The 12,200-nt window shown below is 45.8% G+C and overlaps 1 protein-coding gene across 1 annotated transcript in view; it reads right to left on the bottom strand.

Annotated features, from left to right (window-relative positions):
- RAB44 (RAB44, member RAS oncogene family) overlaps positions 1 to 7,186 on the bottom strand; it is a 31,657-nt gene extending 24,471 nt beyond the window's left edge. Inside the window, exons 1-2 of the mRNA XM_019738647.2 lie at positions 7,079 to 7,186; positions 2,329 to 2,546 (exon numbers count right to left, since the gene is read on the bottom strand). Coding sequence (XP_019594206.2) covers positions 2,329 to 2,535 — 207 coding nt within the window. The 5' untranslated portion in view covers positions 2,536 to 2,546; positions 7,079 to 7,186. The remainder of the gene's footprint in view (positions 1 to 2,328; positions 2,547 to 7,078) is intronic.
- Positions 7,187 to 12,200: the final 5,014 nt, after the last annotated feature.

Here is a 12,200-nt window from a genome sequence, read left to right as displayed (position 1 = left end):
TTATAGATCTATAAGAAAGTTCTTTTTCTGTCTTCTTGAGCTCTCTCTAATCTTCAGTTTAGTAGATTATTGCTTTCGTAAACTGACATTAAACATATTAAATGGTATCTGTATCTCACTGACCCCCTCCTGATTCAAAAACTAATACTTTTACTGAATCTCCTTATTTTCCATGGCAATGTAGTTATTTACACAGGTTCAGTAAAAATCTTTTATGCTAGGATATAGTTAGATAAATCAGTTTTGCAACTGTAGTGTCATACTGGACAATAGTTCTCATTTAATCAGGTGTAAAAAGTCTACTCTAAGGGATACCCAGGGAGCCAATGTCTGCAAAGTCCTCCTAGGAACCAGGTGATAAGGAAAGCCATTTCTGGGCAGGAGAGGGATCCTAGAAAAACTGGGAACCTCAAGAAGAAAGGAAGTCCTTCACATTGATAGGGGCTACAGGTGAAAGTTGGTCGAGAGAGAGTCTTGGGTAGGTTTCCTTGCTTTAGAATACCATGTTTTCCTGAAAATAAGACCTAACTTGAAAATAATCGCTAGCATGATTTTAAAAATGACATCCCTTGAACATAAGCCCTAATGCATCTTTTGGAGCAAAAGTTAATATAAGATCCGGTCTTATTTTTGGGGAAACACAGTAGAAGTAGGGAGGTCAACTGATCACCATCGGCCCAAGACTTGTCCAGTTTTAGCCCTGAAAGTGCCACATCCCAGCTACCCCTCCAGTCCCAGGCAAATTGAGACAGATGGTCCCTTTAGATAGAAGAGTAAATAACAGAGATTTTAAAAGTACAACCTAGGATTCCATATGAAAACTCTGGACAGAAGCTAAAATGGCTCAATGTATCAAAAGCCTAGATTTTCAGAGCAAACTCGAGGAGGCCCAGGCTTCATTTCCACCCTTGCTGTGCCTATGGAAATAATCAAGCCAAATCTGATAAGACCAGCCTTTTTCATATCAAGAAGAAAGTGTGGAGATTATGATCCTAGAAATATTATCTGAAATTTGAAAATAAGGCAAAAAGGTATAGACTAGAACAATACATTTAATTCATCTCACTGTTTACCTTTAATTAAGAGTCCCAGACTTGGGCCAGCCCGGTGGCTCAGGTGGAGGTCGCTGGTTCGATTCCCATGTGAGCCAGTGAGCTGTGCCCTCTATAGCTAAGATTCTGAACAACAGCTTGAGAGCTGGGCTGCCCTGGAGAGCTGGGCGTGGGTTGCTGTGAGCCACCGACATTGACCAGAGACCAACTGCCCCTCCTGGGGGGAGCGCAAGGCTCATAACACCAGCATGGGCTAGGGAGCTGTGTCCTACACAACTAGACTGAGAAACAACGGCTTGAACCAGAGTGGGGGAGGGGAGGGGAGGTGAAAGAAGGGGGCGGGGAAAAAAAGTCCCAAACTTACTGAAGTTACTTGTTAACTTGAAGATTTGTGTCCAGGAGAGATGAAAATAATTTTATCTAGCAGAACAGATAACTCCAAAGGTTTATGGCCTGTTGGACATCAGCAATTTTAAAAATTGAACTCAGCAATCTTATCTTAACACTCTTCTGTCAAATTGCCTATAAATATCCTAACCTCTCAAATGCCCTTTGAACCCATCATACATCTTACTGGTTCCCTCATTAACTAATACAATAATTAATTAGGTAAGACCTTTGATTAGTGTTGATTTTGTATTTACTTGAAAGTCTCCTTTTTTTTTACCCTTTAGAAAATTATATTTTAACATCAGCCATTCATACTTTGTTGTGGGCCTGAGGCTGGAATATAGAAAAGGTCAGTTTTGATGAGGGAAGCACCAAGTCTGGAGCTTGAAGCAGTATCAGGAGGAGACAGCAGGCCCGGTGAGACTCTAACAATCCATATAGGTCCCTTTGCAGGGAATGAGGAAAAAACAAAGAAAAATCAGACAGTCTGGTCTAGGACACAGCCTAAGACTCCTTATCAGGACACACAACCATGACTGATCTTATGTTTCACTGAAGTTTATAGCCATTGATATGGTTTGGTTTCCAGGACTCTAACTGCTCCCCAAGATTTTCCTGTTCACTGGGCCTGAAATTACATCATTTGCAAGTTACTTCTTGGACTGAAAGCCTTTTCCTTTGTTAAAATGTTAATGGCTCTGGAAGAGAGGACCACATAAAGTTGTATCAGTCATTTACACGTTAGTATAAACAAATTCCTCACCTTTTCTGAAATCAAAGTTTGAAAGAAAGGGGAAAGAGCAGGCAAGCCCCACCTTCCTGGGATGGGAAGTCTTAGGAGGCTGCAGAAAATGGGTTCAGGGGTAGGATGGGGTCTTGGACTCACCGCCAGGTCCTCACGGGTGACAAAGCCCCTCTCCTGGGCACCAGAGTCCTGAAAGAAGCCCTGAAGCTCTGCAGAAGCCTGGGAGGACCAGGAATCTGGCTCTGCAGCCACAGGAGCATCCTGGCCATCAGCAGGCTCTCGTGTCTGCCGCCGGCGGCTGGAGCCCAGTTTCCGGCCTTTTCGGGTCACTCTCAGTCCAGTCTCCATGTTCCTTTTGTCTGGAGATGAAGCATGGTGAGAAGCATTAGGCTACTGCATAGTCAGTGACTGTTGAGAACCCTCCCATGGCTCCTTATTATCCCTGGAGAAAACCCACCATGGATTTTCCAACTGGATCCCCACTGGCCTCTCTGACCTCATGCCACCCCTCACCCCATGGCCTCTAGCAGATCCCACTCAGGCCCTTTGCCCTTTCTGTTCCCTCTGCCTGGAACGCTCTTCCCCAACTTATCCACATGCCCTCATCTTCTTCAGATCTCTGCTCAACTGTCCAAAGTCTTCTCTGGCTGTTACGTAAAAGAGGCCCTGTTCTATTTTTTGACTCGGGGGTGGTTACATAGGGTCGTCCAGAATCACATTGTCTGAAGGACCAGAAATAGCTTGCTGAGCCCTGTCTCCTGTTCCTCTGAGCTCATTTTCTCAGATCCCACCTTCTGGGAGGGGATTCCTTCACAGTTGACTCTTCCCTCTCTCAGTTTCACCTCTTTTCCTCCTCAACACCATTTCTCTACTCCTTTGGCACACACACCAAGGAATCAGTAGCTCCCCACGTGGCTCTTATGGCCTTACATGACATGCTCCTTCTTCATTCCCTCACCCCCACACCCCACGGTCCACGTCAATCCTTCTGAGCCACTTGCCATTCCCAGAATGCCAGATTCCCACCCACCCTTCCTCCCTTTGCCCAAACCTCCCTGACTCTCTTATCCCCTCACCTAGCTGATATCTCTTCCTTCCTCAGCTTAGAGGCCACCTCCTCCAAGAAGCCTTCCCTGCAGCCACTCCCCACACTTCAAGTAAGGTTCAGTGCCTCCTTGTCTGTGGTCCCATGATGGCCTGGGGTCCCCCATGGATGTCACTGTGCACCTTGGTCCACACTGCTCCCAGCTTCTTAGCACATAGTAGGTGCTCAAGTAAGGGTTGTCCAATTCATTAATTAGGGTCCTTTCATCTGTTGTTGAAGGTCTTAGGTCAGTCATTCAATTAATAAAGATTTTGATGGATAAGAATTTGCCCAGGTGAGGCCCCAGGGAGGAGAAAGGGAAGCTGGAATTTGGAAGGGGTAGAGTCGGGGCCCGCCCTGAGAGGAATAAATCTGGGTACACAAAACTATGGGATGGGAGGGGCTAGGCAGCTTCCTATGGGCCATGGGACTTGAGCTCTAAAGGAGGCGGGCAGGATTTAGAAGCAGTGAACAGCATGTGCACCCCTTCTGGGCTTCCTTGGATGGGGCCAAAGGTCACAGACAGGCTGAGTGGAAGGGTCAGGGAGCTCTGCTTCAGGGATGATGGGGTCACTCCAGTGGACTGGAGACACTGGTCCAGCCTCCCCTTGGGCAAATTCCTCACACTGGTTGCATAGGACTTGGATGAAGCAATTCCTCGCCCCGGGGAGGCCCCCAAACTTTAAAGTTAAGTAGAGTCTCTCCTCTCCATTTATTTCTTTCCATCGCTCTGTCTCTTTGTCTCTCACTCTTGGGCCCTTCAACGTCTGTTTCAGATGCAGTTTTCAGATCACAGATGTAAAACTGCAATGGTGTGTTGGAGCCAGATCTTAGGGACTCTTGGAACCAATTGTGCACATCTCTTCCTAACTCAGCGGCTTGCAATCAGCCACTTGCAATCAGTATTTACTCCATGTGAACTGGCAAATGCTACAAATCAGGAATTTTTTCTTCCCAAAGAACAGTTACCAGCATGCCTCTTCTGAGAAGACTTCCTTCTGCCCAACCCCTTCCCCAGATCTAGCATGCACTTAAGTGACAAGCATTTACTGAGCACCAACTGAATGCCAGCAGAGTGGTAAGCAGTCATGCCACGATGCAGGTGGTTCCCTTGGGTGAATCAGGAAAATGTGCCCCTTCCTCCTGGCAGTTCGTCCCAGGGATGTGGAAAAGGAGACCCAAGAAACGAGGTGACTTCCAGTCACAGTGCTCTGGAGTCAGACGGACTCTGCCTCGCCCAGTCCTGCCACTCACTAGTCATGAGACCTGGAGAAGCCGTTTAACATCCCTGTGCCTCAGTTTCCTCACTGGACCATGAGACCACAAGGTTGTGGTGAGGATTAGATAAGATAATTAAAGTTGAAACGCCACCTCCCATTCTGACTTTACTTTCTCTTAGCATTTGTCATCTTCCCAGAATAGTCTTTTATTCAATTATTTTGTAAATTTTCCATCTCCTCTTACTGAAATATAAGCCTCATGTGAGTCGAGAGTTCACTCTTTTGTTCACTGCTCTATCCCAAATGCTTAGAACAGTGCCTCACATACAATAAGCACTCAGCAAACATTTATTGAATCTATAATCCATGTAAGTCACTCACAGCCATGCCCAGCACATAGTGACGGCTGGATAAAGGTGGCAATGACAGTGGTGATGATGACATGGATGAGGGTGAAATTTCATTTGAGCCCCATACAAGCCAGGTACTGTACAGATACGATTTATCCCCACTTGACAGATGAGAAAACTGAGGAAGGGAGGCTCTGAGACTCAGAGACCTGCCCAAGCCATGAAGTCGGTAGGAGAGCCAGCAGCAGCTCCACTCCCCTGGTTTGTCACAGGAGGGACTTCCCTCCAAACCACTTCCTGGAGAGGTACCTCCTTGATGGGCAGAAGGCCCCTCTGTGGATCACCGATAGAGCAGACTGTGGGTGGGACAAGTGCTTCGTGGAGCAGGGCGGAGTGGGCAGGCTTTGCTCAGGGTGGTGAGACTTGGAAACGCAAGTGTCACATGCATTTCCGTTGATGGAGATAACACATGTGAAGCAACAAGATATGATTCTCACTGCGGAAGCTTCTAGAAACAAAGTACTGGGGGAAGAGTCTACTGTGATATGGATACCACAACGCTGAGTCTGTCAGGCTCCCACAAGTCAAGGAAATTAGAATCCTGAAATAAATTCCCTGTGACCATATCCCAAGACATAGGATGTTTTTAATATCCCTCCCAGCGAGTTCCTACTATGTTTCCCCGAAAATAAGACCTAGCCGTACAATCAACTCTAATGCATCTTTTGGAGCAAAAATTAATATAAGACCTGGTATTATATTATATTATATTATATTATATTATATTATATTATATTATATTATATTATATTATATTATATTATATTATATTATATTTCCGGTCTTATATTATAGTAAAATAAGACTGGGTCTGATATTAATTTTTGCTCCAAAAGACGCATTCGAGCTGATTGTCCAGCTAGGTCTTGTTTTCGGTGAAACACGGTAGTTGCAGCACATCCACAGCCCATTTTCAGCAGTCCCCTGACATTTTATAAAAAGGAAGCACCCAGCACCCATTCTGCCTCGGCCCTCATGTCAGCCCTCTGAGCCAGCCCATGGGGGGAGGCACTCAGCGGCTCCCTTTCTGCCTGTCAGGAGGCCTGGGGCAGAAAAGCAGCAGGTGTCCTGCAGCCACCTCAAAGTACCTGTCACCATCAGTCAGAGGCAGTGTACTCCCCCCTCACAACCTTACAACACATTCTGAAAACAGTCTGTGCCCCCTTCACGGCCAGGCGTGGCCATTCAGAGACAGAGGGGACATCCTTCAGTGAATCCTCTCACAGGTGTACATGTGTAGGCACATACCCTCTCTCTCAGCCAGCTTCACTCAGCCAGCCATCACCACCACTCCCTCATGGTCGGCTCTCTCATAGTTGGACACGACCACCCTCACAGACGTTGGTGTGTACGGAGGTCTCTGCCCACTCATTCACTCAGAATAACACTCCTCACAGCCAGCCAGCAGGGGCACCCCTCGGTCAGCAGCCCCTCCTCTGCCACATTCCCCAGACTGGATCATAGCCGCCCCACACCCTTACCAGGAGCACCCCCCTCAGCACGACTTCCTGTCCTCACATTTCTCCCCCCAAAAATCACACAAAGTTTAAAGCCAAACTTGAAAGCAAATGAATCCCACTCCCAGGCAATCTATAGGAAAGAAACAGCTCCCTGCTATGGGGTTCCGTTAGGGGAGCAAGCTCCACAGGCTTTCAGCCAGCAAGTGGAAGCTGTACCAGAAGGATGGGGTGGGGACAGCGGCAGAATTGCAATACAGCGTCTGCAGGTGCCTTAGGGCCACCCCAATTCCATCATTCTCTCACCAAACGGGCGAGAGCTAGGTCTACTCTTCACCCTATTTACTTCAATAACTACAAATAATAGCGACAGTCACAGGACCCAAATCGCCCAACATGGTGGGCCTGAGAGACAACTTAGTGCCTTGTTCAAGTCTACTCACCCTCTCTCTTCCCCTCACTAACCTGATAAAGAAACTGAGGCTCTGAGAAGCCAGGTGACTTGCCCCAGTTCTCATGACCATTTAAGGCAGGCAATCTACTCCAGTCTCCTACCCAAGTGCCCTCCATCACCCCCATACAGAGAGCCCCAAATTCACAAGAGAAGAGGACTCAGCCTTTGTACCGTGTCATAGGAGTTGGATGGGGACCCCTACTCCCTCTCTCAGCCTCAACTCGCCAAAGAAAAAAAAAGCATCACAGTTCCAGGGTGGCTCTCACCTCTCAAAGTCTCCAGTCGTGCATGCAGCCTGTGCCTCCCGGACCTGGTGATGAGGCAACCCCTACCCCGAGGAGCTCACGAGCTCTGGAACGGTTAACAGTCTTGTCGCTTGCTTAATTACTCTTTCCTTCCTCAGAGAGCCAATCTCCTGTGTTAATCTATGAGACTTCCTGTAGAGGCCACTGGTTATCTTGTCACAGCCTTGCCTGGTACTCCTACGGCTCCCTTACTCCCAGAATCTCGGAAAGGGAGAATTCTGGAGCTGGGCAGGAGGTCCTTCTAAACAGAGGCCCCGAGCGTGAGGTAAATTGCTCAAGGTCAGCCAGGCCTCAGAGGCAAAGTCAGAAATTGGACAGGGTGATGCCATGCCTTATCCCAGCCAGAGTCTTGATGGGCACAGTTATGGCTAAAGCTGGGTGCAAACCTGCACACCATGCCTCACCTCCAATCCTCACTCTCTGGCACTGTCTGCAGAGTGTCTGACAGTGTCTGGGGGAGGCTTAGAGGATAGTCTAACCTAACACCAAAATATACTATACAGCTACAACTATCAGAACAGAGTGGTACTGGAGCATGAATAAAAATGGATAAATCAATGGTTGAGAATAAAGAATAGACAGGAATAAACTCAACTACATATATATGGGAATTTAGTGTATGATAAAGGTGGCATTTCAAATCAGTGAGAAACATGGTTTATTCAATAAACCATTGAGAGATTGGGCTAGGTATCTGCGAAAAACAAAGCTGGATCTCTGAAATAATTCCATATGGATCAGAAGTTTAAGCATTAAAAACAAAAATCATACAATTATGTTGTTTGGGATTTACTTCAAAATAATGGAGGTAGGGCTGGCCCAGTGGCTCAGGTGGTTGGAGCTCCGTGCTCCTAACGCTGAAGGCTGCTGGTTTGATTCCCACATGGGCCAGTGGGCTCTCAACCACAAAGTTGCCAGTTCGACTCCTGCAAGGGATGGTGGGCTGCACCCCCTGCAACTAACAACGGCAACTGGACCTGGAGCTGAGCTGCGCCCTCCACAACTAAGATTGAAGACAACAACTTGACTTAGAAAAAGTCCTGGAAGTACACACTGTTCCCCAGTAAAGTTCTGTTCCCCTTCCCCAATAAAAAAATAATAAAATAATAATAATGGAGGTATAGGGGGAAGGGGTGGGGTATAGACGAAATAATACAGGCTCTGGTCCTGTTCTGACTACTGTTGAAGTTGGTGGGACAACCACTGGCTCATTCTAGTCTTCTCTTTACTTTTGTGTATGTTTGAACAAATGCCATAAGGAATCATGGGATAATTTTTAAATAATCATAGAGCAGCAAAGCCTTTTCAGGCATATCACAAAGTGTTAGAAACCATAAAGGAAAAGATTGAGACATTCAACTATGTAGAAATTTTAAAATAAAAAAATAAAACGACTGAATAGCAAAAAAGAGTCACCCTTGACAAATCAAAAGGCAAACTATAAAAAAATTCACATATCAGAGAAAATAAGCTAATTTCTTCCTTATATCATGAGTTTCTACAGATTAAAAAACTAATAATGTGAGGTTTCAAACCAAGATGGTGCAGTAGGTAAACGTTGTGCTTACCTTCTCTTACAACCACATCAAAATTACAACTAATCTACAAAACAACCATTATCAAGAATTGCCTAAAATCAAACTGAACTGAAGCCCTACAACTAAAGACTTGCAGAAGTCACCTCCAGACTGATAGGAAGGGCAGAGACACGGAATGGCCTGGTCCTCCACCCATGTGTGACTATTAAAGGTCAGGAGGGATATTTTGGCTATGGAGGTCCTCCCCACCCGCCAGAGGAGCCAGAGGTCTCAGCCCCACCCCAGCCCAGGGTTCCAGTGCTAGGGAGAGAAGTCCCCATAATTTCTGACTGTGAAAACCAGCGGAGATTGTGACTGAGTGAGACTAACTGAGGCTGCGCTCACAGGCGCTCCTCTTAAAGGGACAGCACACAGACTTACCCACCAACAGAATCACTGGCTCTGAGCTCCAGCGCTGGGGCAGCTCCAGCTGGAAAGGCGGCGGGAACATATGGTGGGGAACTGAGTTGTCTGGCTTGGGATGGGTGCTGGAGAGGCGACTTTCTCCTGGATGGGGAGGTGGTGGAGGCCATTGTTTCTTTGCTGAGCCCTTCCCCTTCACCACTTGCAGATACAGGCAGCCACCATATCTGAGTCTCTGCCATTCGTTTACCACGCCCTGGTGATTCAAGACCTGGCCCCGCCCAAATTTTGGGCACACCCAAGCCACTTCCAGTGGCTTTTTCGTGCAGACCACCAGCCTTGGCTCAAGCTGCAGACTTTCCTAGGGTCTCTCAAAGGTTCGTGGAACGCAGACAAGCAGCATCTGACTTGAGCATGTCCTGTACCTCTGGCTGAGCAGCCCTAAGCTGGCACTAGCGGCAGCCGACCTTGGTTCATGGCTTGGCCTCTCAAGGCACCTCCAAGCACAGCACAGGTGGCAGACATCTGTGGATTTTTTTCTGGCTGCTGCTGGGTGGCCCCGGGTGGGGCATGGGCTGTAGCTAAACTTGACCTACAGAGGATCCCCTCCAAGGTGGTCCTGGGGCTGGTACCCCCAGTGGCCAGCTTCAAAACAAGCTGGAGCATCATCCAGCCATCTCCAAGTATGACACACCCAAGGGGCAGATTGGGCAGGCACCAGAGTCCTGCTGAGGCAGCTCCTGCTCTGTCGAATAAGCCCCTGCACAACAACTCTTCCACTATAGTCAAAGCCAGTCCTCATAACTAGTGAGCCCTAGGGTCAGTCCCTTCTGTTGATGCGCAATTATCAACCAACGCTCAACTACAAGAGGAGGGCACACACAACCCACACAAGGGAGACACCTGGAGCGTGTGGCTCAAGTGACCAGGAAGACTGCACCACTGAGCCCACAGAACACCTACTGCATAAGGCCACTCTATGAAGATCAGGAGACATAGCAGCCCTACCTAATACATAGAAACAAACACAGGGAGGCAGTCAAAATGGGCGGGACAAAGAAACATGCCCCAAATAAAAGAATAGAACAAAGCTCCAGAAAAAGAACTAAGCGAAATGGAGATAAACAATCTATCAGACACAGAGTTCCAAACACTGGTTATAAGGATGCTCATTGATCTCAGGGAGAACTTCAACAGAGAGATGGGAAGCATAAAAATAGAGATGGAAACCATGAAAAAGAACCAGTAAGAAATAAAGGATACAATAACGGAAATGAAGAATGTATTACAGGGAATCAGCAGTAGATTAGATGATGCAGAGGATCCAACCAGCGATGCAGAAGATAAGGTAGCAGAAAACACCCAAGTAGAACAGCAAAACAAAAACAGAATCTAAAAAATTGAGGAGAGTTTAAGGGGCCTCCAGGACAATATCAAGTGTACCAACATTAGCATTATAGGGGTACCAGAAGGAGAAGAGAGAGAGCAAGGAATTGAAAACCTATTTGAAGAAATAATGACAGAAAACTTCCCTAACCTGGTGAAGGAAATAGATATACAAGCCCAGAAAGCACAAAGAGTCCCAAATAAGAAGAACCCAAAGAGGCCAACACCAAGACACATCATAATTAAAATGTCAAAGGTTAAAGACAAAGAGAGAATCTTAAAAGCAGGAAGAGAAAAGTAGTTGGTTACCTGCAAGTGCGCCCCCATTGGCAGCTGGCAGCTGACTTTTCAACAGAAACTTTGCAGGGAAGAAGGGATTGGCAGGAAATATTCCAAGTGATGAAAAGCAATGACATACAAGCAAGATTACTCTACCCAGCAAAACTATCATTTAGAATTGAGGGACAGATAAGGAGATTCCCAGACAAGAAAAAGCTGAAGGAGTTCCTCACCACCAAACCAGTATTACAAGGAATCTTAGAAGGACTTCTTTAAGATGGGAGGGGGGATTAAGGGTGGGTAAAAGGGGAAGGGATTAAGAAGTACAAATCTGTTGTTACACAGTAGTCATGGAGATGTAGGGTACAGCATAAGAAATACAGTCAATAATATTGTAATAACTAGATATGGCGCCAAATAGGTACTAGATCCATCAGGGTGATAGATGCGAATGGGGTTGGAGGCAGGGTGAAAAAGGTGAAGGTATTTAGAAACACAAATTGGTAGTTAATATAATATGGGGAATATAATCGACAATGTTGTAAAGATCATGTAAGGTGTCAGATGGGCACTGGATTTATTAGGGGGATCACTTCACAGACTGTGTCCAATGTGCTATACACCTGAAGCTGAAGTAGAATAATATTGAATGTCAACTATAACTAAATATATAGGTATATATAGTCACGGGATGTGGAGTACAACATAGGGAAGATAGTCGATGGTATTGTAACAGCTATATAAGTTGTCAGAAGGGTAGTAGCTTGGGGGGTAGGTTATCACTTTATGAGGGGTTTAAATGTCTAACTATTACATTGCTTTGTACACCTGAAACTAAAAACAAACAAAAACAAACGAACAAACAAAAATGCATTAGAGCTATTGGCACCATATGTAAATAGACAATTCATGGGGGAAATACCAATTGCTTTCTTTTCCCTAGTAATGTGACATTTATGCTTTTACTTTATCTTTTTTATTAAAATATAGTTGAAATACAATATATTAGCTTCAGGTGTACAACATCGCGATTCGACATTAATATTTCTTACCATGTGATTACCACGACAAGTCAAGTAACCATCTGTCACCGTACAAAGTTATTACGATATTATTGAATATATTCCCTGTGCTGTACACTACATCCTGAGACTTATTCATTTTATAGCTGGAAATTTGTATCTCCTAATCGCTTCCCCTTTATCACCCATCCCCCACCTCCCTCCCCTCTGGCAACCACCAATTTGTTCTCTGTATCTATGAGTCTGTGTTGTTTTGCTTGTTTGTTGTGCTTCAGATTCCACTGATAAGTGAAATCATACTGTATTTGTCTTTCTCTGTCTCACTTATTTCACTTAGCATAATACCCTCAAGTTCCACCCATGTTGGACAAACAGCAAGATTTCATTCTTTTTTATGGCTAAGTAATCAATTGCTTTTAAATCCATGAAAAAAAATGCTTATCTCCACTCGTAATA

The sequence above is a fragment of the Rhinolophus sinicus genome, linkage group LG05 (assembly GCF_036562045.2).
Source record: "Rhinolophus sinicus isolate RSC01 linkage group LG05, ASM3656204v1, whole genome shotgun sequence".
NCBI lineage: Eukaryota > Metazoa > Chordata > Mammalia > Chiroptera > Rhinolophidae > Rhinolophus > Rhinolophus sinicus.
This window is presented reverse-complemented; position numbering and strand designations above follow the sequence as displayed.